Consider the following 23,991-nt stretch of genomic DNA (forward strand, 5'->3'; position numbering starts at 1 on the left):
AAAAAAAAAAAAAAAAAAAAAAAAAACTAGCCGTTAGTGTTAAAACTTTCATGAAAACTAAGCAAAATGTATTATTATTTACTGAAAAATAAATTTTTTTGTATATGTTTTTTAAAAATAAAAATTTGTGGGTTTATTTTGTTCCCTTGTCTCCTCCCCTTTGCCGCCACCCTATGTGGCGGCTGAGACTTCTTTAACCATTTTTCTACTTTTTCTAGCTTTAGAATGAGTTCAAATAAATAAAAAAATTTATGAATTAATTTATTTTATATTGTTTTAATTATGGTTGAATTTGATTTATTTTATGAGTTTTAATTTTAATTCAACTGAATAAACTTAAATTTATTATTTTATTATTATCATTATTTTGTTTATAATATAACTATACTTTTATATATTTGTTTTAATTTTGTTTAATTTCACAATTATTTTTTAAATATTTATGCTCTAAACCACTCCTAAAATTAAAATTTTAAAGTTTTATTAAAATTAAATGATAAATCTTTATTTAATGTTTAAAAATAAATAAATAGATATTTTAGGATTTAGGGTTTAACTTTTATAAATTAAAATTTTACTTTTAAAAAGAACAAACAAAATTTTGAATAAATTATTCAATAATTCGAAACAATACAAATATTTTATTTTAAATAAATTATTCAATAATTCGAAACAATCCAAATATTTTATTGTTGAGTTCATCATTTAATGCTTTACTATGGAACGATAAAAAAATTCGTCCTAGATAAGTTTATTAAAAAAGTTAATGATTTTAAAAAATCTTAAAAGAAATTTCCTTTTCAATTTGGTGGGTGAATAGACATAATATCAACACACCAATTGATATCATTTTTACACATTAATTGTCACCTCAATTTTCAGGGTAAAAATTAAACTGGCATTTTATATAAATTAATCTACAATTTACCAGTGTTCTAGAGAAACCATATATTTATTTTTATTAATATTTAAAAATATAAAAATTAAAAATAAATTGATTTAAAAGTGTATAAAAGATTAGATATTCAACTCGATACAAACTACTAAACTAAGTAAAGACATACACTTTTATTTCTAGAAGAGAATATAAATCCACAAAGTTCTCGACGGATACACAATATTATCTCAAATTCTTCTAAAGACTTACAAGAAGAACAAATTTATAAACAAAATTCAAATTAACATTCACAAAATACGGTATAGTGATCATAAACTATTAACCAATCTATAGTATAGCCCCAAAACCGTGTAGCCATGTTCTCCATCGGATGGATGGAATAAAATCTAGTATTCACTCGGTTTTGCACCAACATTTTCATAATAGAGACGAACACCGAGTGATTCTATTGATATGATCAGTTCAGGAAAGAGATGAAAGTATATGACTTCATTGAGCATGGCGAAGAGGACCTAGACATGATATGATCTCTCCATTTCGAGCTGGTTGTGTGGAATCATGACTCTTAATATGGTAATGACACAGTTGAAAACTTGAGATAGAATATAGGATTTGAACATAATTTGTTCTCTTCGTTTTGAGCAAGTTGTGTGGAATCATGACTCTTAGTATGGTAATGACACGGTTGAAAAACTTGAGGTAGGACATCTCTAGCGCGTTGATAAGTAATAGAACATCGAGGAAGGGGGCGGGGACAGGGACGGGGACGAGGACGAGCTAAGTAGTGTAGTGAAGAAAAACACTAATTCCAAATGAGGGGGTTTTTAAACTGATTTGCCATTGCCTCCTGGAGAAACTTGACAATGGATGTGCGTTCAACTTCTTTCTCCCTTTTGAGTTCTAGATGTCGAACCTGAATTTGCAATGTGATCTATAAGAACAATGCCTTGGTGCAACAATAGATAGTACAGCTAATTGAGTTGCATAAAAATGGTTCATTTGATCATTATAAATAGCTATCCAGATTAACCTGAGCTTAACCCTCCGTCTTAATGACAATGTAATGAAGATTAAACTCTAAATTTCTAAAAAAAACTCATGATTAAGATGATTCAAGATTAAACCCCATGAATTCACCACACCACATTCTTTCTATAATGGAGTAGACACCGGTTCTTGTAAGTTCAATTAAAGAATAAAAAGGCTATCAAGTCCTATATAAGTTAGAATTTAGAGGTAGGATTTAGAATGACCGTTGGATATGTATTAAAAAATCTCTCCTCTCTAATAACCATTGGATATAAAATCGAGGTCCTTTGACAATTTCTCTCTCATGCTCCAATGGTGCAAAAAACTATAGCTGTGAGATCCCACATCGATTGGAGAGAGGAACGAGGGACAGTGAGGACGCTGGGGCCCGAAGGGGGTGGATTGTGAGATTTCACATTGGTTGGAGAGGGGAACGAAACATTTTTTATATGGGTGTGGAAATCTCTCCCTAGCAGACGCGTTTTAAAAACCTTGAAGGGAAGCCCGAAAGGGAAAAGTCTAAAGAGGACAATATCTGTTAGCGGTGGGCTTGGGCTATTACAAATAGCATCAGAGCTAGACATCGAGTGAGCCAGCGAGGATGCTAAGCCCTAAAAATGGTAGACACTGGGCAGTGTGCCAACGAGGACGTTAAGCTCTGAAGGGGGTGGACACCGAACAGTGTGCCAACAATGATGTTGGGCCCCGAAGGGGGGGTGGATTGTGAGATCCCACATCGGTTAGAGAAAGGAACGAAGTATTCTTTATAAGAGTATGAAAATCTCTCCCTAGCAGATGTGTTTTAAAAACCTTGAGGGAAAACCCGAAAGGGAAAACCCGAAAGGGAAAGCCCAAAGATGACAATATCTCCTAGCGATGGGCTTGGACTGTTACAATAACTACTTGTGGTGGCCTCCTCGAACAATTTCTCCATCATTTGGTACATTTTATAGTATCAAACAATGGAGGAAAGAAAAACTAGTTTACCTTATATGCCTGTTATCTTCCATCATTTAAATTTTCTACCTCTAAAACCCAAAAGCTGCTTTGAGATATTGGAGTTTAGAATAGAAGTCTTACCCTTACTGAACCCTTATTTGATACACCACAGTCTGTGATAATAACAAGACATTTTATGTCATGCTCGTTAGCATATTCATATTGCTCCGTGAAGCTTGGATCAGGTGTAGGGACAAGCTGAGCCTGATGAAACAAAAAGCACTTCTCAACTTTAACAATTCAATAAACCGTAGATTATCCTAATATATCAATACTTAACCTTAATCTTCTCCTCCCATAGCTCCACAACAAGCTCCATGCGTTCTAACAATAATCCACCTCCTCCTCGCGAACAAACCAGGAAACTGGTGCTCCCCTCATGTCTGCAGAGTTCATAACGGAATAAAATAAGTGAAAGAAAATGCTGAAAAGTTTCAGTCGACCATGATATAAAAGACTTGGCAAAGTAATATAATGACTACAAAGTGCACCGGATGGGTTTCAAATCTAAAGCAGCTTGCTGAATCATAGTCTCTAATGCAATGCTGGTCCCGACGCCACCCGGAGGGGTAGTTTTCTACCAAAGAAAAACGAGTAACATATCTTAAATTTGAACATTAAAGATCAAATGTAAACGAAAGTAAAAGGCATTTCTTGACAAAAAGAAAACAAGACTCAAATCTTTTGATAACATTATAAGAGGTCGAAACGTAGGTGATGGAAATGAAATTTTAAGTTAGAAACAAGGAGTGTTGAAAGTCTGTTGTTCAGGACCTATAATAATAGCCCATGTGCCCAATAGTTCTCTCCGTATGTTACTCGGCTATTTCATTCTCATAGTTTTTCTTCTGTGTCAATATTAACTTTGCTGCACTATGGATGCAGCATATCAATGCAACAGAGATAAAGATAAATGAGGATGACTCACATATGCTCGGCTCCACATTTGCTGCAGCAAATAGTCATAGCGGCCACCAATAGCAACCAGTGTACCTTCAGGATGTGAACCAGGATGATTTTCCTTTGTTAAGTATACCTGGACATGCACTTGCAACTCAGTTTCTGATACTAAAATAGAGCAAAATACTGCTCGACGGATTATACATATACACTTGGAGAACATAAAATCTATAGATTGCTTCGGTCGGATCATGCCCAATTAATACAAAATAGACCATTCGAAAAGCAAACATGTGAGTAGTAACTAATACTTCAGTCCCTAAGAGTGACGCGTTGAGACAAGAGATTCAGCTAATCAGGTAGAAAGATTTCAGGCAAAAAAAAAAAAAAAAAAACATAATCTCGTTGAGAAGACAAGTTCAGTTATTGGCTTTTTGCACTAAAATCTTCATATAATCAAATTGTAACGGTCCAAGCCCACCGCTAGTAGATATTGTCCACTTTGGGCTTTCCCTTTCAGGCTTCCCCTCAAGGCTTTTAAAACGTGTCAACTAGGGAGAGGTTTCAACATCCTTATAAAAAATGCTTTGTTCTCTCCTTCCGAGGCTCAACCTCCTCACTAGCACATCGCTCGGTGTAGGCTCTTATACCATTTGTAACAGCCCAAGCCCACCGCTAGCAGATATTGTCCTCTTTGAGCGTTCCCTTTTGGGCTTCTCCTCAAGGCTTTTAAAACGTGTCTGCTAGGGAGAGGTTTCCACCCCCTTATAAAGAATGCTTCGTTTTCCTCTCCTTTCGATGTGGGATCTCACACAAATGGTCTCATAATTTCTTGGCCTAGAGGGTTGAAGGTCTAAAACATCACAGATTTTAGAATCATGGTCTCAATAGCAACAACACTCAACCAATATATACATACAATTACAGATATGCACACATATATATGGACATACAACCACACATTTATATGTTTTCAAAATAAAACTACAAAGACAACCATCACATTTTCCATGTGGGAAGGAAGGGAAACCTGATACCTGAAAAAAAATATCTCGATGGTAATCCTCCGTTGGTGACATTAAGGCATCTATGTAAACATTTGCTTCAAGCCTCCACACTTTCAAGTAGTTGAAAAGGTCTAACAACTCAACAAGTGCTCTACGCATTGGTTTGTCTGCATTATAGTCTTAGCGAGGTTAAAAAGGATACATTTTTTTTATCTGAAACTGTAGGAACATAACCAACCAGTTACAAAATACCTGTTGGAAGTGCTCCCCTCAATCTAGGAACTGCCTGATCCACTGCACCACAGAACCTAAAAACTACAGTCTGCAATCTATTTACAACAGCTTGTGCTAATTTGAGTTCCTGTAGTAGAATAATTTCTCTTAAATATTATATATACACAAGTTCATCATAAATGTTCACGAACCTGATGAAAAACACTTTGATCAAAAAGAAAAAAAATATTTATCTTTAGTAACTGTAATCCCATTAAATAAGAAAAATAGTTGACTTTCCTATATCTAGTTAGATTTAATTGTCAATATCTAGGAATTATATATTGGTTGGATTTATTTAGATTTAGTTAAATGGTATCTAGGATTATTATTTAGATTTAGTTACCTAGTATTTACTCATAAAAGGGATATGTAATTCTCTAAAACATAAATAAGAAGCCAAGCTAATTCAGACTTGCAACGTGGTATCAGATCTTTTAAGTTCTGGAAAATCTGATTAGAACTAAAACTCTAACTCAACCAGTGCAGCCTTAATCGTTACTGATCATCTCAAATTTAATTAGATCATTCATAGCTGTCGTCGAATTCATTCGGAGCCTTCATAGCTACCACTGACAAATTTATTCGGAGCCTTCCTAGACAAGCATGATATACCATGTATTTTATTTATTCGGAGTCTTTTTTAAAAAATATTTATTTTTTTATGAAAGTAAATAAATATTCAAAATAAAAGACATACAATGAACGCAAACCTGCAACAGTTGGCGCCTTATCACAACCCATTTTGATTTCCTCTCAGAAGACTGAGGACGTAAGGATACCATCATAGAGAGAAGCTGCATTTACAAGAGAGCTTCAGCATGGGCATATGAAAAAATAAAATAAAATAATTCGAAATTATAATAAATAAAATCATTAAGCTACCTCCGCCACTTTATGTCTTTGTTCTGCCTTAACACCAACCCAAGACCAAATAGCATTCAACAGATCTCCATGATTTAAGTGTATGTCACAAGATTCTGAATGAAAAAAATATGAAATAACGTCTACAGTCACCTGAAACATTAGCAAATAATGTGAGGATTTTGTTCATCTACACAAGAATACTTAAAGGCTAGTAAATAGATGTGAAAATGCAAAAAAAAAGAGATAGAGAGAGGGAAGAAGAAGAAGAAGAAGAAGGATTTAAACTTCAAGAACAAGTAGTTATTCAACCAAACGTCATTACCTAAACGTGGAAAACTATAATTTCTTTAGTAAAGGACTGACAAAGAAGCCCAAAAGGAAAACTTCCAACTATATCAGACAATATCGTTTTCTTTTTTCAACAGTTCATGTTTTTCATATCTAGATATGTCAAAAAGAAAGATTAACAATAACTTTCTTCTTGTTTCTTATTAAAACTTCAAATCTTCCGAAAAGTTTATCAACAATATGAAGCTCAAACTAACTTATTCCAATAAAATTATGAACAAATTATTATTAAAAAATTAGCATACAACATTGGATGATGTAGTAGGATTAGGACAAATAGGATAAATCATATTAATCTTTTTAGTTTTCTTTTAGGATTTTAGTTTGCTTTCATTTCTCTACAAATAGAGAAGTCATGTATTCTATAAGTTTTCATTGATAACAAGACTCTTGATAGACTTCTTGGACAGAACTCTCCTTAGTCACTTGGGATACGTAGTTTAGAACAAGAAACCTACCATCGGTTGTGGAAGCCTCCTCCACACCCCATGCTTTGAAATGATGCTTTCATGATACGTGGATTAAATGTTTGGAAGTTATTCAATCCCCATACCCCAATTTGTATTAATTGGTATTCTTTCATACCTTAATTAGTTTGATTCTCTTTTACTTTCTCGCTCCCTTTGGAAATTTGTTTCTTGGGACATTTGCTGTTTGCATGTCTCGATCATGCTTGTCCAGGTCATGTTGCCCATGGCCGCATGTCCGTTCCAAACTGTTTTTTCTTACTTTCATGCTAGTTAGGCCTTTACTATTTTTATTATGTCAATACGGGGGTGTATGACTGTTCACCAAAGTCATGGTTGTTGCAACCTAAGTTATACACTATCAAAGCCGTGGTTGTTGCTTATTCGTTTTTAGCCTATAACATTGCTTTCTTTCGAATGTCTTCAACTCATTTCCCCACCCACGTTTTCTAAAAAAATTCTCTCAAACGTGACTTGAGGCTCGATCTCACATCAAGATTGTCTGCAAAATTCAACTCTCACACAACTTACTTGTTCGCTAAGTAAGCACAAGCCACGTACAATCGTTGTTCTGCTGCCACAAGAGTGCGATTGTGACACCAAGCACAAATATGTAATGCAACAAAACATCTATACAAGCCAAACATAAAACCTAGAGAATAGTGGGAAGACAAGAAAATAAGTAGTACTTCATTCTCTTTTTTAGAGTGGCTCGTTTTTTTCTTTATATGTCTATATATATATACTAAATGAAAAGTTCATTTTCTTACTTTTAACAAAACAGTATTACATGCATGCTACAAACACAAATAATGGGGATCTTTAAGGATGAACCTGCACGGCTAATGTGAGATCTCACATCGGTTGGAGAAGGGAACGAAGCGTGAGATCTCACATCGGTTGGAGAAGGGAACGAAGCTTTTTTTTATAAAGGTGTGAAAACCTCTCCCTAGTAAACGCGTTTAAAAAACCTTGAAGGGAAGCCTGAAAGGGAAAGCCCAAAGAGGACATATCTGCTAGCAGTGGGCTTGGAGATATGGTATAAGAGCCAGACATCGGGCGGTGTGCCAGCGAGGACGCTAAGCACTAAAGGGAGGTGGACACCAGGCGGTGTGCTAGTGAGAACGCTGGGTCCCAAAGGGGGGTGGATTGTGAGATCTTACATCGATTAGAGAGAGAAACGAGTGTCAACGAGGACGCTGACCCCGAAGGGGGTGAATTGTGAAATCCCATATTGATTGGAGAAGGGAACGAAACATTCTGTATAAGGGTGTGGAAACCTCTCCCTAACATATGCGTTTAAAAAACCTGGAGGGGAAGCTCGAAAGGGAAAGCCCAAAGAGAACAATATATGTTAGCGGTGGGCTTGGGCTGTTACAGCTAACCTTTCCAAAAACACATAACTAAGAAAGGAAGAAAGGAAGGAGAGAAAGGAAGGAAAGAAGAATGCCGGAATGCGGCCCATTTAGTTTTATCAAAAAGTAACAAATCAGTTCTCAAATGTATTAAACTAATGGTCAATGTACCTTGATAACCTCTGCCTCAGTCAAAGCCGATGTACCTCCAATGATATCAAAATCACCCTGTTGGAGATGATAGAACGAAGTATATATAACCACAGTGGAGAAATAGAACATTTTAACTGAGAAAAGCATAGATATGGACATGGAAATAAAACATAAAAAAACAAGACCATGAAGCTACCCAACTTTCAAAAAGACTAGGACAGGAGCACAATAAAGACGTGAAATTAAGGATTTTATGACAAAGAAAGCTAAAATCCAACATATGTAATTCCCATCGGCAATTTCACAATTGACTCGGCTAGTAGTGAGAATTTTCAATCAATCGGCAATTTTCAACACTCGAAAGAAAAAAGGTGTATCTTATATATTAGGCTGTCCTTTTATTTAGTTTCTTATATATTTCTCACAATTTCCTATAAATAAATAAAAAAAAATTCCTCCTCCTGGTTAATTTGTTACCAAAAACATAATTCTAACACTAAAAAGCTGAAAACAAATCTCTAACTAATAAATAAAACAAAATCAAAATACTAACTACCAAGGACACACAAGACATGTAAAAGAGTACCTGAAGGTATCGATTTGGAGGTGAATGTCCAATTGCTCTTCGATAGACACACGCTATATCATACCGTTTAAATGAAGATTTCTATAACAGAAGCAATACAGATCCTATGGTTAGTTACGTAGAGAAGTATTAGTTACATAGAGAAGTATGATGCAATCCTCAAGAGTCAATTTCAGAACAATATTTCTGTTAACTATGAGACAACTGACACTCCATTTTATCTATTCTTCAAGTTTTCACATGTTTATCTGAAATTACTAATTATGCGACACCTGAAATGAATTAGGTTGTTGCTATGCACCTAATTCATTTCAATACTAACTAATTACCACTCATGAATTGAAACAAAAGCCATAAGAATTGCATTAGGGAAAAAATAAACAAATTAGCTACTTGGCTTAAAGGAAGTAGTTCCATACCACTCAGGAGCAATTAAAAACAAACAGATGCAGCAAGTACCTGACTGGAGACGAGCCAATTAAGAAAAGGTAAACGCAGCTCATGACAGAGCTCAAGTATATCTCCACCATGGCTCAAAAGTTTGACCGTGTTCCTTCAATATTAGTTTGAACAGATCAGCCAACTCTAACATGTAAGAAGCAAGCTAAAAATTTCCTTAAAAAATACTAGCAGTTCAAATTAACCATCAAACCTATTGATTTGCGCAGACCCATCTAACAAATGCATGGGACTTATTTCCAAATGCTTTGCACAATGCAGCCTGAACAACTCCCTTGTGACGTCAATAACATGATCCCGAACCTCAGTGCCCAAATCTGTGTACTGGATAGAGGCAGTACCACAATCAAGTTGGTCATCTTTTATCGCTAATGTCTCTTCACTGAAGATAGCATTAACAACTCTATCATATATACTCGAGTCCTCAGATGTTTTCATTGTTCGTAGAATATCTGGACATGAAAGAAAACCAATCAATATTCAAATAAAAGAAACTAAAGAAGTATATTATTTTTCTTTTAGGTTAAATTACGAAGCTTAGCACTTAAATGTCCAGGTTTGTGTCTATTTCATCCATGAACTATATAAAGTATCTAGGAGATCCTTGAACTTTAAAAATATCTAATTGTTCCTCGAACTATCAATTTTGTGACAAATAGATCATTGACCTATTCCACGTTTTTAGAAATTAACTAATCAATTAGATATAAAATTGAATTTTAAGTCCAATAAGATCTTAATCTTTTAGTTTTATGTTCAATAGATAATAAATTTTTAAAAACATCAAATAGGTCAAAGACCTTTTTTTTTTCTTAACAAGAAACGAAATTAAAAGCATGCCGATTTCAATGAATATCATATAACAAAAAATTAGCAAAAGGAATGGAGAGAAAACGCCATGAAGAAGATATTAGCCTAGCATATTCAAAACAATCAAGCAGTGGAAGATACTTGTCTTCGAAAATTCTTTGATTATTTTCCCTCCACAATTCTAGCATAATACCTTTTGTAGCATATTGGTTTATATTTTTTATATCTTCCCTATTTATATTTATTTGTTGTAATTGTTGCAAGTCTAAGTTTAGCTTGCTTTTGTCTGTGAAAGAATTACAAAAGTTGTAAGCTTCTCAAGTCCCAAATGAATAGTTAAATTAAGTCAGTTTCTTTGCTCAACAACTCCATGAACCACCATCGTCTTTTGTCGACCCCAATGCCTCAAGCTTCCTAGCACAAGCTGGGGAACGACCAAAATCATATCCATAATCATAGAAGAGTTGGATGCTGATAGTAGTAAGTTCTGATAACTCTGCTATAAACTGCTAAAGACAGATTGTTAGAGGCTGCTATGTGAGTTAGCCTTAGCTAAATTTTTTATGGCTCCTTTAGCTTTAGGCTTGAATAAATTTGAGGTCCTTTTTTAACAAGAAACAAAACTTTTCATTGATATAGTGAAAAGAGACTAATGCTAAAAAAATATCAAGTTGATACATCATTATTCTCCAACCTAAACTTGTCAAGTTGATCAATTTTCATCGTAAACTATTTGAGGTCATACTTGAGTATACACCAAAGAGTTCAGAATTGCATAATAAACAACTTACTGTCTAACAACTGATACTCCATTCTTGGAGGAAAGGCATGCTGGAGGAGTTCCAAGGCTGAAGGACGCTCAGATGGACTCTGCGACATTAAACGTCGTAACAAGGATGCTTGTTCAGGAAATTCAGCAACCCAAGTGGTTGGAAGCTCTCCTTTCTGCTTCAAATCAGATAGAACAAGGTGCCTCTCCATCGCAGTACCAAAAGGGTGCCAAAGTTCAAAAAACACAATCCCTAAGCTGTACATATCAGCCTGTAATCCACAACGACTCAATATCACCCAACTAGACCCAGCTACATGAAAATATAATTGCCAGCAGATTCAAGCCAAACCCTATCCAAAGTGAACCCAAGAAGAAACTTACTTTTTCATCAATCTTTGGCCATCCTTGTTCAATTTCAGGTGCTGTGTAAAAGTAGGTCCCAACTTGACCAGTACCATCAATTGAAACTCCAGTTGTATCTAGAGGAACGCCTACATCCTGATCTAATTGCTCCAGCTTTAAGAACTTAGCTGCAAAAAGACAGGTGCAAGAGTAATTAGGAACTGCGTCTAATTTTACTTTGAAATTTGTCCAATCAACATGATATTTTTTTTATTGTTCACCATCAACAATTCCAACTTCCCACCCAAAAGACAAGAATGATAAGTCTTCTCAAGAATCTGAATATGTCCCAAGCAGGCCTTTATGCATATGGGGCCGTGTCAATTTTCTAACAGAAGAGTCTCACGAGGAAAAAGTAAGTCGCAATCAGACAAAAAAAAAAAATTGAACAGGAGACAAACTTTTTACTAATATAATGAAAAGAGACTAATGCTTAAAAATACAAACTCCAACAAGTAAGTGAAAGCTCACTATCAGAAAATATAAGTGTAGAAAGCTGACATTGCATGAAAGGATATAAATCATACCAAGACCAAAATCCCCGATTTTGATATCATTACGGGCATCAAAGAAAATGTTACTTGGAGTTAAATCCCGATGAATGATCCCTTGTCCATGTATATGTGCCAGACCTTCCACTATTTGATGGAATAAATGCCATGCCAATTCTTTATCAAAATGTGTATATGATTCAAAATCCTGACGAAGAGTCCTTCATACAATAAGAAGGAGAGAGACAATAGTGTGAACACATAATTCATGCCAGAAAATCCATTTTACATAATCCAACAAATAGTTTTTTACTAACTATACAGTGAGTACAGTAACAACAAGAGAAATGAAGCAAGCAAGAGACTTCAATCACTAAATAACAGAACTTATGAAGTAAAGTAGGTCAAAATTTACTTTTATGTCAACCTTTTGAGCCTCAATCATATTGAGCTTATTATGAGTTGAATTGAAAACTCCACATATTCTGAAAGAAAAACTGCTGGTCCAGGTCCATTGTATAGTTGATGCAAAGGAAGAGGTTGCAAAAATTTAAGAAAAACTGTACCTGGGACAATATTCCATTTGGATATAGAGATATGTTGATTCCAGCTTATTCTCATGATCCAGTGTATCTGTTGCACTTGCACCTTTATAGCTGAAAGTAGAACTCAATGGAGTCGTGGAACCCCAAGCGGCCTCTCCATAGGAATCAGAAACACCAGCTTCAGACCACGCCTGAAAGGTTTCAATACTAATTTTATACATCTAATGACTGGATGGTTTTTTCTACAGAAATCACTCTAGGGAGGATGCCCTTTCAACTGATTAAGATGTAAAGTACATAGTTTATCATGGAAAACCTTTTCTAGCCTATAAATGAAGAATTAAAATCAAATACTCCTGTGGCATTAATAATTTAGTATTTAACTCTGTACTCTAGCACACAATGGCATGCCATCTAAAGATAACTTTTATGCTAAACACTTCTTCAAATAGATTAAACACACTATTTACAAATGGTGTGATACTCTCCAAGCAAGCAAAATGAATTTCAAAACGAAGAGGAAGCACTAAATATTGTCTCAAGCCATTTCTTGTATTATGAAAAGAAACTATTAGAACGCCCATTACCTGATAATATCGAACAACATGTTGATGTTGCAAACGGGAAAGAGTGGCCACCTCCCTAATACCCCAACAAAATAAAAGCATAAGCATACTTCATAAGTATCAAACTTGGAAACTGTGAATAAAATATGAAAAGAAAAATAAATGCAACATTTGTATTGTGTAACCAAATTCTGTAAAAAAAAAAAAATAGTAATATGCAAGGTTCTTCCTCGTATAGTTCCAAGCTAAGATGGTGACAGCTTTAACATAGTAAGAGAAGACCACTCTAGCCTATATCTACCTATCGCAACATCAAAGAATAGAGAGTTACCAATTTGCTTCATTGGGTGCCACCTCCCTCACAATTATATGAGAATTAACAAGCTCAGAAAGAGCTCAACTAGAACATGAATGATGAGCCCACCCTCCTCCCCAGACATCAACTTTAAAAGCTGAAGAGGTTGGCTGACAGGATGACTAAGGCAAGCATAACTACGTCACAGCTAACCTGAAGACTACCTACTCGTAAGTACAAGAGGAGAGTGGCAGATTCCCAGCAGTTGGATTTCCACGAAAGTGGGTCTAGTGATGATCAACATATGAAAAGCCAGGTTTCCAGGATGATCGATACAGATGTTGCAACTTGCAACCAAAAAAAAAAAAAGAAGTTGGCACTTGAAGAGTTTTAAAAAAGTAAGCTTCAACATCATCAAGCTATCCAACAACTTGAACATCCTATTATACACTATATGGTCTAATCAATGTTTTTGGTTGGCTCTTTTAATTTTTTTAAAATAAAAGGGAGAATAAATGCAATAAAGAAACTAAACTTAAGACGGATGTATATTCTCTAAATCTGAGCCATTGTACGTCTACAGTTAAATGGAACTGGCTTTGAAGCTAACACGTAAACTGTGAGTTTGTTTGGTTGGTTTCTGTGATCTGAGATAATTTCCCTGTATTTTTAGATAAAGACTGAATGGCCTGATGAATGTAATAATTTTTTTTCTTGAACAATAAATTTCTTTGTCAAGAGATTTCAGGCACTAATAAGATCGCAATTAATTCCCTACTTTGGTAATTAACCTTGATTAACTTCTAAATGAAGTGAAGTTTCGGGTTTCTTTTACATTGTGTTTAGCCTTAATATGAATACACAGTAGCGCTTTTGTGTGATTTTATAAACCAGCATTGTTATACATTTTGAAACAGTTATACCTTAGGATGCGGTCATCGACAGGCAATATTTTGTCCTTGAGGCGAATTTTTTTCACAGCATATTGTCGTCCATCTAGTTTGTTTTTGCATAATACTACATGTCCAAAACCACCATGACCTGTAACTCAAAATAGAGCCAATAAGAAAAATACCAGGCTTGATTAAGAAAAAAGGTGCATACTAAAATTGAAGAAAATTGACAACAATGAATCACCAAAAATGATGGTTTCATCCACCAACAATCGAAAAAACCTTATAAAAGAGATTATAATAAAGAACTTTTACCATATACAAAATATTGTTGGTGATGGTTCTTGGTTTTCTTCGGAAGATTTAAAGTAGCTAACGTTTTCAATGTTTGGTGAAGACCTTATTCATAGCTTCATTCAATTGCAAGAGGAGAGTGGCAGATTCCCAGCAGACAAATTTTTTGAAAAAGTTTTCTGTTTGTTCTTTAAATATTTATTTATTTTAATGACTAATCTCTATTTGGTTGTGTTTGTTGTTTGTATTTTTTCTTTTTCACTCCCTCCACGAGTTTGCAGCCCTTGAACAGTTGTTCTTTTTTTCATTATATCAATGAAAATTGTCTCTTGTTAAAAGAAAAGTTATTAACATGTCGTCCACATCAACACACACACATCCTCCATTCCCTTTATTAAGTTGCCTTACAGAAAATTAAAATTTAGAAGGATAAACAGAAATTTATAAACTTCAACATCTCATATTCTAAGAAAAACTAAAGGTATCACCACACATCAAAGAGAAACCATCAACATTATTACAAACGGAACATGCACATGTGCAAAACGCCAAAACTCATTACCAAGGGGCTTTAGCTCCTCAAAATCATTAAGATATCGAGAACTCAGTTGAGAAGATGTTGGCCCACCAAAATCAGAGGGATTCCAAAACTCGGAGAAACTAGTAGCATTCTAAGTAAAATAAAAATTGAAAAAAAAGGGTAAGAGTGCAATTCCAAGAAAGAACAGAGAGGCAGAAGCACGAAAGTTATTAAAATATGAAGAATGACGAAGTACCATCTCTTCCTGGAAAGCAGACTCAAATTTTTTATGGAACATGGAAGACGGTTTAGAGGCTAAATCCAGAGCCACTTTTGACAGGATCTGTTGATCAAATAGATAAAGATAAGGATTGGTAAAGGACACGGGTGAGGGATAATTATTGGACATACCCCTGAGTTGTAAAGTTCAGACGCCAATTTTGGCAGAGCATCAGCCAATGGTCCTTTAGGGGCACATGCAAGATGGAGCAGATGAACCTAATAAAATAAAATTCAAAACCATTGACACGTGGGATTTAAGTTAAAAACAAAGTATAGAATATCAGCACAAAATCAAAGATAGCGATAAACGAACTACCATCATTATATCCCTATCAGTAGTTTGGGACTCTTGTTCCTTACTCATGGAAGCAAAGGACCACTCTGAAGGCTCACTTTCAGATCCATGGTCATCATCTTCAGCAGCATGGTCTACAATAATAGAATCCTGTGCAAGTATAAGGACTTCATGATGAGGTCGACATGCAAAAATCACATTAAGCATACATAAACTATCAACCATACATCAACATCTACAATGAAAGAAGTGTGTGCATGAGAAGTCAATTATTTATAGTCTTACTCTTAGTTGTTTCTACATTTTAAAATGAAGGTTTAATCACTTTGATGACTATAATAAATATACTTTAGGAAGCTATTGTCTCTGTCTTCCCACATTTTCTCCTTTCATTAGGTGTTCTGTTGGGTCAAGTCTGAGTGTTAACTTCTGAGAGGATTGTTGGGTGGGTGATAAACTACCCCGTGAGTCGTTACCACAGTTATATAATATCTTGAGCAAGAAGTTGCACTACATAGCTTCCAATTTCCCTTCCACTGATCCATCCTTGTCATTGTATTTGGGTTTCTGCTTCCCCACTTTGATAGCAAGGCGTTAGACATGGTGAATTTTCTTTTTATTCCTTGGGATAAGCATGTGATTCATGGGAGAAATGACTTCGGATATTGGACCCGGACACTATGAGGGACATCTCTTGTAGTTCTTTTTTAATTTGTTGGTTGACCCTTCGCCATATGGCACAACCTTCGCTTCCTCCTCGCTCTAGAACATTAAATATGAAGGTAAAAAGAATCATGTGGCAACTTTTACATGAGAGAGTCAACACTTTGAATCGTGTTCAGAAACATTCTTCTTTGGTGTTTTTCCCACAATGGTGTGTTCTGGGTAGATGAAACGCAGAGGCTCTCCAACACTTATTGTGGGGTTGTCAGTTTGATCAGTCTCTTTGGCCACAGTGGTTGAAGTTGTTTGGGTTATGTTTGACTTGGAATAGAGATTGGTAGACTATGGTGGGGGAGGTGCTTCTAAGCTCGATTTTTCATGAGAAAGGCAAAGTCTAGCACCATACTTGCTTCTCTGCCATTCTGTGAAGTATTTGGCTTAAGCGTCATAATAGAATTTTTAGGGAGGTGGAGAGGTGGCAAAATTTAATGCGTGTTTGTGGGCTTCAATCACTAAGTACTTCTGTAATTATGATATTGATTTGATTTTGTCGGACTAGAATTCGATTGTATAGCTAGTTCTAGGACTCCCCTTTTTTGTCTTGTTTTTTGTATGCCCTTGTTTTTCTTTCTTTTTACTCAATGAAGCTTGATTTCTCACTAAACAAAATAATAAAAGATACTTGGGGAGCATGGGCACAAAATTTTGAGCAAAGTGCCATGTACACATGTATCGAACACATAAAGATATGTGATTTGAACCATCCAACCGTTTTATTATTCTTCAAAATCTTAAACATATTAGATGGGATCACATCACACATGAAGGACACAATCTACATTAAATAAAACTTCCCTACTTCTTCCATGAAAGAACCAAAAGCTTTTACCAACCTCACGTCAGCTCAACAAAAAAGAAACTATGAAAATTCAAAAACAAAAAGAAAGAATATAATTGCAATATTGGTGAAACGGTTATCCAGCATAAGAATGACATGAGCAAGTTGGCGCTGAACAAGTTTTTTTTTTTTTTTTTGGGGGGAAGACCAAATAAAAAATTTGTCATAGGTACCAGTAAAGTACGCAATTTTAACAGACACAACAAGCATCTAGTATAGTAAACCACGTCCAACAATGCTTACCTGCTTCTCATCTTCAGTAACATCTCCCGCCTTCTGTACAATTAAGGATCTTCTTGAATGAGATGAAGTTATGCTATGACTCTCATCTTCACTTTCTTCCTCGAGGGTACCTAGGTTAAAGGAAGGAGACAATAATTCACCTCGCTTTGAATTTTGCTTAGTCAATAAGTTTTGAACTTTATCAAGGTTCTTTTCTTGGACAGTTCCTAGTTTCAAGCTATCAGCAAGAGGTTGGGCTTGGGAATAGGGCTTCTCATCCATGTCAAAGCTCCAGCTCCACAACTCCCCAGAACCACTGAAGAGGTCTATATAGCCATGAACATAAGGTCCTTTCTCATTTGAAGTTACTTTGTCTGGAAGCAATTGAGAATTGTTATCTGTATTAGAAGAGCCAACCTTGCACAATAAGTAGAAAATCATCATCAGCAGACATCAAAACATAAGAAGAAAAAATAAAGATAAAAAAATGCACTTGAATATACATAAAATAAGCACTCCAGTATCTTCGTGTAACCCCCTCCACTAGAAGGAACAGTGTGACACTAGCTCCTGTTTATTAGGTTACTGGTGAGGTTCTTTGGGTAGGGTAATGTATTTAAAGTTGAGAGATTTTTTTAGTTTTCTACAGGTTTCTAAGATTCAGTGGCTCAGTAACTGAGCATTCTGTTGAGGATTAGCCAACTCCTATTGAGTTTTTTCCTTTTTCGTTTTTTTTTTTTTTTTTTTAATAAGAAACAAAACATTTCATTAAGTGATTGACAAGACTAATGCTCGAAGATACAAGCTCCAAAAGGGAGTGTAAAACAAAAGAGAGCAATAAATGGAAACAAATGAATAATCAAAAAGTAGTCTACAAAGGACATATAAAGACATTCCAAATGAGATAAATAGCCTGAAGCAAAAACCCAACAAAACTCTTTGATAGAGAACACCAGGAAGAGGTCCATAGTTTCTTTTAAAGTGCCTTCAAACCTAAGAAATAGGGAGAAATTATTTCCTCTTGCTGACACACGTGGCTTCCATTTTTATAACTACTAGATGCATAAGAAGAGATTCAAAAATATTTTTAACCCTACACCTAACAGTTATTGTATATGAGTGGAGATGTAGAATGATAGAAGGGGTTATTACTAAGCTTAATATTCTGAAAGTATGTGACAAGGTGCGCTATCCTTCCTAGATAATATTCTTGAGTCCTTTCGCACAGTTGGAGAAGATGGATAAAAGGCTACATCTCCAGCATAAAAACATCTGTTTCGTTTTTCTTTTCTTTCCTTTTTTTTGTTTCTCTTGACATGCAACCTGAAGAGAAGTATTGAAAAAATACCGACTGGCAATTGGCGATGGAATGATCGGCGAACGGCAACAAGCAACAAACAAAGGGACAATGACTAACAACAGAAAGTGATGGCGACTGACAGGGAGGGTTGAACAAGGATAAAGAGAAGAAAAAGGGAAAGAGAAAAAAAGTTACCGCAAATGAAGTTTAACATTTATCAGCATTATTTATTAAAATCCAATGATCAGGAGAAAGATAATATTTAAGTGGAATTTTAAAGAAATTATTGATTTAAGTATATCATTTTTTATCGATATTTGAGAATAACTTACTGATTCATTTGATTGTCCTATAGTTACTATTTCTGACAAGAACTCCTGAGCAGCCTCGGCCAAATTGAAAATCATTATCCTTCCATCTCGAGCGTTATAACTCGCCTGTAAAATGGAAACAATTCTTATCTTGTTATGAAGATTCAAAGACATGGAAAACCATAAATTTCAAGTGTACCTATTAACAAAGAACAATAGCAAAGAAAACAATACCCACTACGGTATAAAATCTCTATTCTAAGTCAAAACAATACCCAAATGACTGCAAACACCTCGCCCACAAAGACTAAGCAAATTGACAACCCCATACTGACTGATGGAGATCCTCTTCCTAACTCCTACAAAGAACACGCCACTGCGAGAACAACACCAAAAAGGAATGTCATTGAACACGGTCCAAAGTGTGACTCTCCCATGTAAAATTTTCCATACATAAAATTTCACCTTCCTAGGGATTCTAACCTTTGAGAGCAAGGAGAAACCAAAGGTTGTAAGGGGTGGGGAAGGACAACCAACAAATGGGGAAAAAAAAACTACACAAAAGCCCCTTGAAGCATTAGGTGTCCAAAACCTAAAGTTTCTTCTCCCATGAATCACAAATTTATCCCAAGCTTATCCTGAAGAATGGGAAAATCCCCCCCAAGTATATTACCTCTCTACTAGAAAGAGCATGATGAAAGCCCAAAGATATTGACGAGAAAGGATCAGAAGAAGGTAAAATGGAAGCCACATAATGCAGCTTCTTACTTAAGATATGATATAAATGTGGGAACAACCCACAAAGGGGTTAATCACCCAACCAACAATCCTCCAAGAAGTGAACACTTAATCCATCCCAAACAGAACATCTAAAAAACAAAGGAGAAAAAGAGGGGAAACTAAAGGCAACGGCTTTCCCAGAGAGATCAAAGGGGAAATTTCTCGAAATCGTAGGCCAATAGCCCTAATGGATGAAGAAATTTACGAAGGCTTGAAAGCAACAGATAGGAATATCATCTAGTTTGGTATCCTGTTTTTTCTCCACTGCTTCAGATAAACACAGTCCTTCCTTATCAGAATTCTGAAATAATGTATCAAAGGCTGCTACATATGAGCCTGCAATACGGCTGAAAATCCACTTCCACGCTGCTCAAACTAATTTGCGAATCATCATCAGAACCAAAAACACCATGGGAAAATACTGATTTAGAAGATGAATGATCTTTGGAAGAATGAATAATTCCATTAGAAAGATTAGTTCCAACCAAATCAGTATTGCTATAATCAATTAATAAAGACTGAGGGTTAACGTTTGGTCTACCATCTTGATTAGATCGAGGACCTTCCACCTATTATTCCTTACAATCCAAATGTTCCATAAAATACGTGCAAACTCCAGCAAGCAACAAAAAAGCACTCCATTTCACAAAAGAGTGGATGGAGATGTAGCTCCTCGACCATGAGACATTACATCCTTTCGGTGGGCAACAATGAAAATTGAATGCCTCAAAGAAGCAACTCCAAAATCCCAACTCTACAAAAGGTGGCTAAGATCCTCAGTCACACTTAGTCAGAGGATACGACACTGCAACCCTATTAGAACAGGTGATTTCCTCATAACACAATCCAAGTTATTAATTCTTCCGTGAAGGACCTACTGCACAAAGAATTTAACTTTATGGGACTTTTAACCTCCCACCAAGAGAAAAGAACCATGCAACTAAAGGGGAGGGATTCATCAGATAATAGTAAAAGGAACCACCAGAAAACCCTTTGAAAGTGCTAAAACCTCAAAGATGAATATCCCTTTCCCTAGGCTAGAAGAAAACCACATCATCAAGGATAAAAGAGTTATAATATATCTTGTTTCTCTATCAGGAAAAGGACAACATGACCTAATAGAAAGAAATGATGTAACTCCAAATATAGGAATGACAGAAGCCACCAAATGCCTCCTCAGAGAAGATAGATGATATAATCGAGAAAATAAAAGAGCAGAGGAGTCTACTTCCCAATCACTTGTTCTCCCAAAAGTATATATCCACCCTATCACCAACCGAACACTAAACAAATTGAGATAAACATAAGAACCCAATGGAGATATCTTTCCATGGAATTGTAGGATTGCTTTTCAGAACCCCACCCGAGATTCACTCGAAAGGATGGGCCCATGCATTCCCATAATGATCTTATGTCATAAGGCGTCAAATTCATCATGAGGACAACACCACAACCATTTAGCCAAGAGAGCGAGGGCCTTAAATTACCTATGCCTAATCCCCCAAAATCCAATGGCTTGGTCATTGAGTCCCACCTTACTAAATGAGAACCCTTCCTCTCGTCAACTCCTTCCCATAATAAGTCCCTCCTAAACTTCTACACAGTCTTACAGACCAAACATTGGACCCTAGGCCTAAATAGGGAAAGAAAAGTTTGTTGCCATAATAACTACTTAAATATTTTTCATAATTACCAATTAAAAATTTAATGGTTTTCCTTTTAAAAAAATAGGAGGGAGTATTTAAAATTTGATTAGTACAATTATTGAAATAAATGTCACATCTACATAAGTACTTTTTAAAAAAAATTAGAAAATAAACAGGTACAGTTTTCATCAAATAATGATTAGCCCGTACCTGTTCATGAAGTAGAGAAAGCAACTTTTCAGTGTCACCTTTTGCTAAACCTTTCTCCGGGGTTATAAGCAACTTTGGACATTTGTATGGGTATCCTGGCAAGTATCTAACTAATAACAAGAAGAAATATAGATATAACTTGGCAACTAAACTAAAAGGAAAACACAAAAAAAAAAACAAAAAAAAAATTGAAAACAACATACTTCACCGAAAGAAAAGCAGATACATCTAGATCCTCAAACCCCATGTCATTTGAATATGGCCTGATTTCCAAAACAAAAACAAAAAAAACAAAAAAAACAAAAAAAACAAAAAAAAGCTCACGTCTACAATATTTTAATTCATTGGTATGATAGGTATAGTAGAAAATAACACATACCTAAGCTTGATGGTAACTTGAGGAGATGGGCCAGAGACAACTTTGCAGTCTTCTTGAAATATCCCACACCTAAAAAAAATATCGTAGATTTTGATTTGTCATTTTCTTTATTTTGAAACTTCGTCTGCTTCACATTGGTGGAGGATACTTGACCTCTAGAAACCTTTTTTCTTTCATTGAGAAACACAAAAGAAAACCAAAAAGAAAAACATACAAAAAGACAATCGAAATTAAGGAGCCACAACTACTAACTATACAAAATAGGCTCGAATCCAAAAGAATAAGATCTAGCAAATAATTATAGAAATCTTTGGTAATTAGGAACTTTTTAAATTTCAAGGATGAAAAAAACGAATTTTATCAATAAGTTCAACCAGTGAGAGCTTTAGGGATTTGATTATTTTTAATGATTTGTCTTGGTGTAAATGTTATACCCTTTTAAAGAGCATAGTCTTTCTACTTTATTTTGTAATTTGTGAACTTTTTTGTAATCCACTTTTTGTGGTCACTCCATTGATCAATGAAATTATTAGTTTCTTACTCTATCAATAGAAAACCAAAAGAATAACAAATCTCTTTAGTCATAACGGATTCCCTCAAAAAAAGAAGAAGAAGAGGAAAGAAGGAGAGAAATATCATAGAGACAACTTCATAAGAACAGCCAAGGCTGCTTGCATTGCAAAATGGACAACCAAATGAAACTTAAAGCTTCCTCCAAAGAGTTGGAGAGAACGAATCTAGAAACAAAACGGCATAACCTTAAAGAGGTTCCTTGCACATCACACACCACCTTGGAAAGATTTTTGTTCTTTAAAGAGAATCATGACCACTAACTTCCTCCTTGAAAAAGGGATCGAATGAGCAGTTTGACATTCTTGAACTACAACTTTTCCAAAGGAAGAACTAAAGAGCTGTTTTATAGAATTGCTCAACATATCAATTACAAGTATGCACCCATTGCAATCACCTCCTACCTAGAAAAGATGTTGGACTTAATGTGTGTAGCACTTTTGTCAACTTTGCAAAGCAATACTTTCCTATTGTAATCCTTTGGACCTCGACCAAAACCATAGTTACATCTAATCTTCCAAAAAGGTGGATGTTCATAAGGATAGTTAACAGATCTTCCCATCCACCAACCAGACCATCGTTTGATGATCCGACGTACATTTGTAGGGGTTAAAAGGAATTCCTTTTCCTACTCTTTTTTATCTCCATTGATGATAAAGACTTTGTTTTCTACCCTACACTAGCATTGTAGTTTAGGTTCAAAATGATGGAATATGGGAGGTAATTCAATGCCAACCAAATAGATGTAAATTGGATCCAACCGGTTGTAATTTATCATATACGATTGGTTTCGAACGAACTGAATTTAATAAGGTTACAAAAAGTAACAATCAATCAATTACAAGTACTTACAATGCAGTGAGCTCTTCTGAGATAAGCTCGCTCTCTTCGCCACTGAACGAATGATCTTTCTGTGGCGTCCTTCCCTTGCTTCTCTTCCCACCCCCTCCCCCACCACGCCGCTTCTTCTTCGAACTATGCCCCATTTTCAAAGCCAAACAAAAAAAATCAACCCCCCAACCTCACATTCACAACCTCACGACGCCAAATATTCGTGACCACGAAGAATCCATCTTCCATTTCACATCGAACTCTCTCGCAGTCGCATGGAACTAGTCCAACATTCAATGAAAAAACACAGTCAAAAGTCATCAATACATAGCAATAACAATCTGAAACAACGTTTCAGCTGATTCCAGGCAAGGAAATTACCTCAAAATTGAAAAACCGAAGCTCTGAGGCGTTTTAGGACACTCGTGAATGAAGCAGCCGAAACACGCGGAACAGCGCGAAACAGCAGTCAGAGCAAATTGAAGTAAAAAACAATGGAATCAAACGGAGCTTTCTGGACAAATCTGAGATGGTGGAGCAGCTGAATTTGATTCTCTGATACAATTCCAAAGTCTGAATTCGATTCCCCTGGAAGTCTCTGTCGTCACGTTCATGAACAGAGGGTTGTGGGCAACCCGCGAGTCATGCGTCTTCAAAGGCCATCGGCGGCGCCAA

At 35.6% G+C, this 23,991-nt stretch overlaps 1 protein-coding gene across 2 annotated transcripts; it reads right to left on the reverse strand.

Moving 5' to 3' along the window:
* Positions 1–1,044: 1,044 nt before the first annotated feature.
* LOC111460823 (eIF-2-alpha kinase GCN2) lies at positions 1,045–23,991 on the reverse strand. Of its 2 annotated transcripts, XM_023104139.1 has the most exons (30): positions 23,698–23,991; positions 23,338–23,597; positions 21,916–21,984; positions 21,740–21,799; positions 21,537–21,642; positions 18,922–19,026; positions 17,311–17,706; positions 15,528–15,656; positions 15,341–15,427; positions 15,186–15,272; positions 14,972–15,080; positions 14,146–14,263; positions 12,949–13,003; positions 12,383–12,552; positions 11,853–12,037; positions 11,305–11,453; positions 10,943–11,192; positions 9,535–9,793; positions 9,342–9,435; positions 8,883–8,963; positions 8,315–8,371; positions 5,992–6,123; positions 5,820–5,903; positions 5,086–5,194; positions 4,864–5,000; positions 3,855–3,962; positions 3,418–3,503; positions 3,207–3,309; positions 3,008–3,130; positions 1,045–1,811 (listed from the first exon to the last, which is right to left on the reverse strand). In XM_023104139.1, exons 2-30 carry the CDS (start codon positions 23,469–23,471, stop codon positions 1,701–1,703), a joined length of 3,693 nt encoding a protein of 1,230 aa, XP_022959907.1. In that variant the 5' UTR covers positions 23,472–23,597; positions 23,698–23,991; the 3' UTR covers positions 1,045–1,700. The 2 variants fall into 2 exon arrangements, with proteins under 2 accessions (XP_022959907.1, XP_022959908.1); XM_023104140.1 differs by lacking the exons at positions 23,338–23,597; positions 23,698–23,991 and having other exon boundaries at positions 21,537–21,646.

Source organism: Cucurbita moschata, unplaced genomic scaffold, assembly GCF_002738365.1.
Source record: "Cucurbita moschata cultivar Rifu unplaced genomic scaffold, Cmos_1.0 Cmo_Scf00024, whole genome shotgun sequence".
In the NCBI taxonomy this organism is placed as follows: Eukaryota; Viridiplantae; Streptophyta; class Magnoliopsida; order Cucurbitales; family Cucurbitaceae; genus Cucurbita; species Cucurbita moschata.

Coding starts and splice junctions, on each gene's coding strand:
- LOC111460823 (XM_023104139.1), bottom strand. CDS start 23,471: ATGGGGCATAGTTCGAAGAAGAAGCGGCGTGGTGGGGGAGGGGGTGGG. Junction 15,428..15,527: donor CTGATAGGGATATAATGATG/GTAGTTCGTTTA, acceptor TTATTTTATTAG/GTTCATCTGCTCCATCTTGC. Junction 3,131..3,206: donor TATGGGAGGAGAAGATTAAG/GTTAAGTATTGA, acceptor TTGTTTCATCAG/GCTCAGCTTGTCCCTACACC.